The sequence below is a fragment of the Chinchilla lanigera genome, unplaced genomic scaffold (genome assembly GCF_000276665.1).
Source record: "Chinchilla lanigera isolate Chin_1 unplaced genomic scaffold, ChiLan1.0 scaffold00110, whole genome shotgun sequence".
In the NCBI taxonomy this organism is placed as follows: Eukaryota; Metazoa; Chordata; class Mammalia; order Rodentia; family Chinchillidae; genus Chinchilla; species Chinchilla lanigera.
The window spans coordinates 2,907,778-2,908,925 of NW_004955511.1; the positions used below are offsets into that span (position 1 = coordinate 2,907,778).

The following is a 1,148-nucleotide window of genomic DNA, read 5'->3' on the forward strand; positions in this document are numbered from 1 at the left end:
GTGATGACCGAGGTGTAGCAGGCATCCAGCAGGGCAAGGTGGCTCAGGAAGAAGTACATTGGGGTGTGGAGCTGGGCGTCCACTCGGATGAGAATAACCATCCCCATGTTCCCCAGAAGGGTGACGAGATAGAAACTGAGAAACACCAGGAAGAGGGGAATCTCCAGGTTGGGGTGGTCAGTAAAGCCCATGAGCATGAACTCTGCTACTGAGCTGAGATTATTGTGAGCCATGTACTCACTGTGGACTGCAGCTCAGAGGATGAGAATAAAGTAAAACAAGGATCCCAGAAGTGAAGAGAGAACTTTTCTTGATGGTAGAAGTTAAGGTGATAATTCTGGACCTATTTACAGATGTCATTTTTCAGAAATACTGAAACTGGCCGATTCTCCTGGGGCATCTCCTGTATATTACGGAGCTGAGCCTGGAGCTGGTGCTTCTGATTCAGATTAACTCTGGTTTACATTTGGACACTGCTGTGAAGATAAGGAGCAGATGATTCTCAGGGTTAGAGGACCAAGAACACATCTACGGCTTCTTATCTGGGGCTGGAGTCTCCTCCACCACACACCCACCACCAGGCCCTCTGGTTGCTACGGAGCCTCCCTCTGTGGACGGTTCCCCTGGTAAATCTCTTGGGAAATGTATTCTGCCTCCATACCTTCCAGACTTTGCCTTTGGTTTTACCCCTTCCAGATACAGTGGTTTTAATCCCATCTTCTCACAAAAGCCTTTCAGAAGCTGGAAGATGAATCTGCTCTTTGCCTTGATTGCTCCCTTACAGTACACATGGATATAGTTTTTTTCCTGTTAGATGATTTTTTCAGGCAGGTAGCCAATATTTCCTAGTCAGATAGTATTAATCAATAGCTAAAAGTATTTATTTTCATTTTGTTATCACCCCCAGCTTGGAGACTATCACCTTCAGCATAACATGTTTTAAAACTTTTCATGACTTCTAACACTGTGGTTTTAAAATAAGAGATAGAGTCTTGCTATATCATCCAGGCCAGCTTTGAGCTCACTGTGTAACTTGAGCTAATCTTGAAATCATGATCCTCTTGACTTATCCCCCCGAGCCCTGGGTTTACAGGGGTTGCATCACCATATCTGGCTGATAACACTATAATTATAAATAATATGTTCAA

General features: G+C 44.4%; 1 protein-coding gene across 1 annotated transcript in view; it reads right to left on the minus strand.

Moving 5' to 3' along the window:
* The window catches only part of LOC102003364 (olfactory receptor 9I1-like), a 941-nt gene extending 708 nt beyond the window's left edge, over positions 1 to 233 (minus strand). The window contains exon 1 of the mRNA XM_013506378.1: positions 2 to 233. Within this exon, the coding sequence (XP_013361832.1) occupies positions 2 to 233 (232 nt within the window). The remainder of the gene's footprint in view (position 1) is intronic.
* Positions 234 to 1,148: the final 915 nt, after the last annotated feature.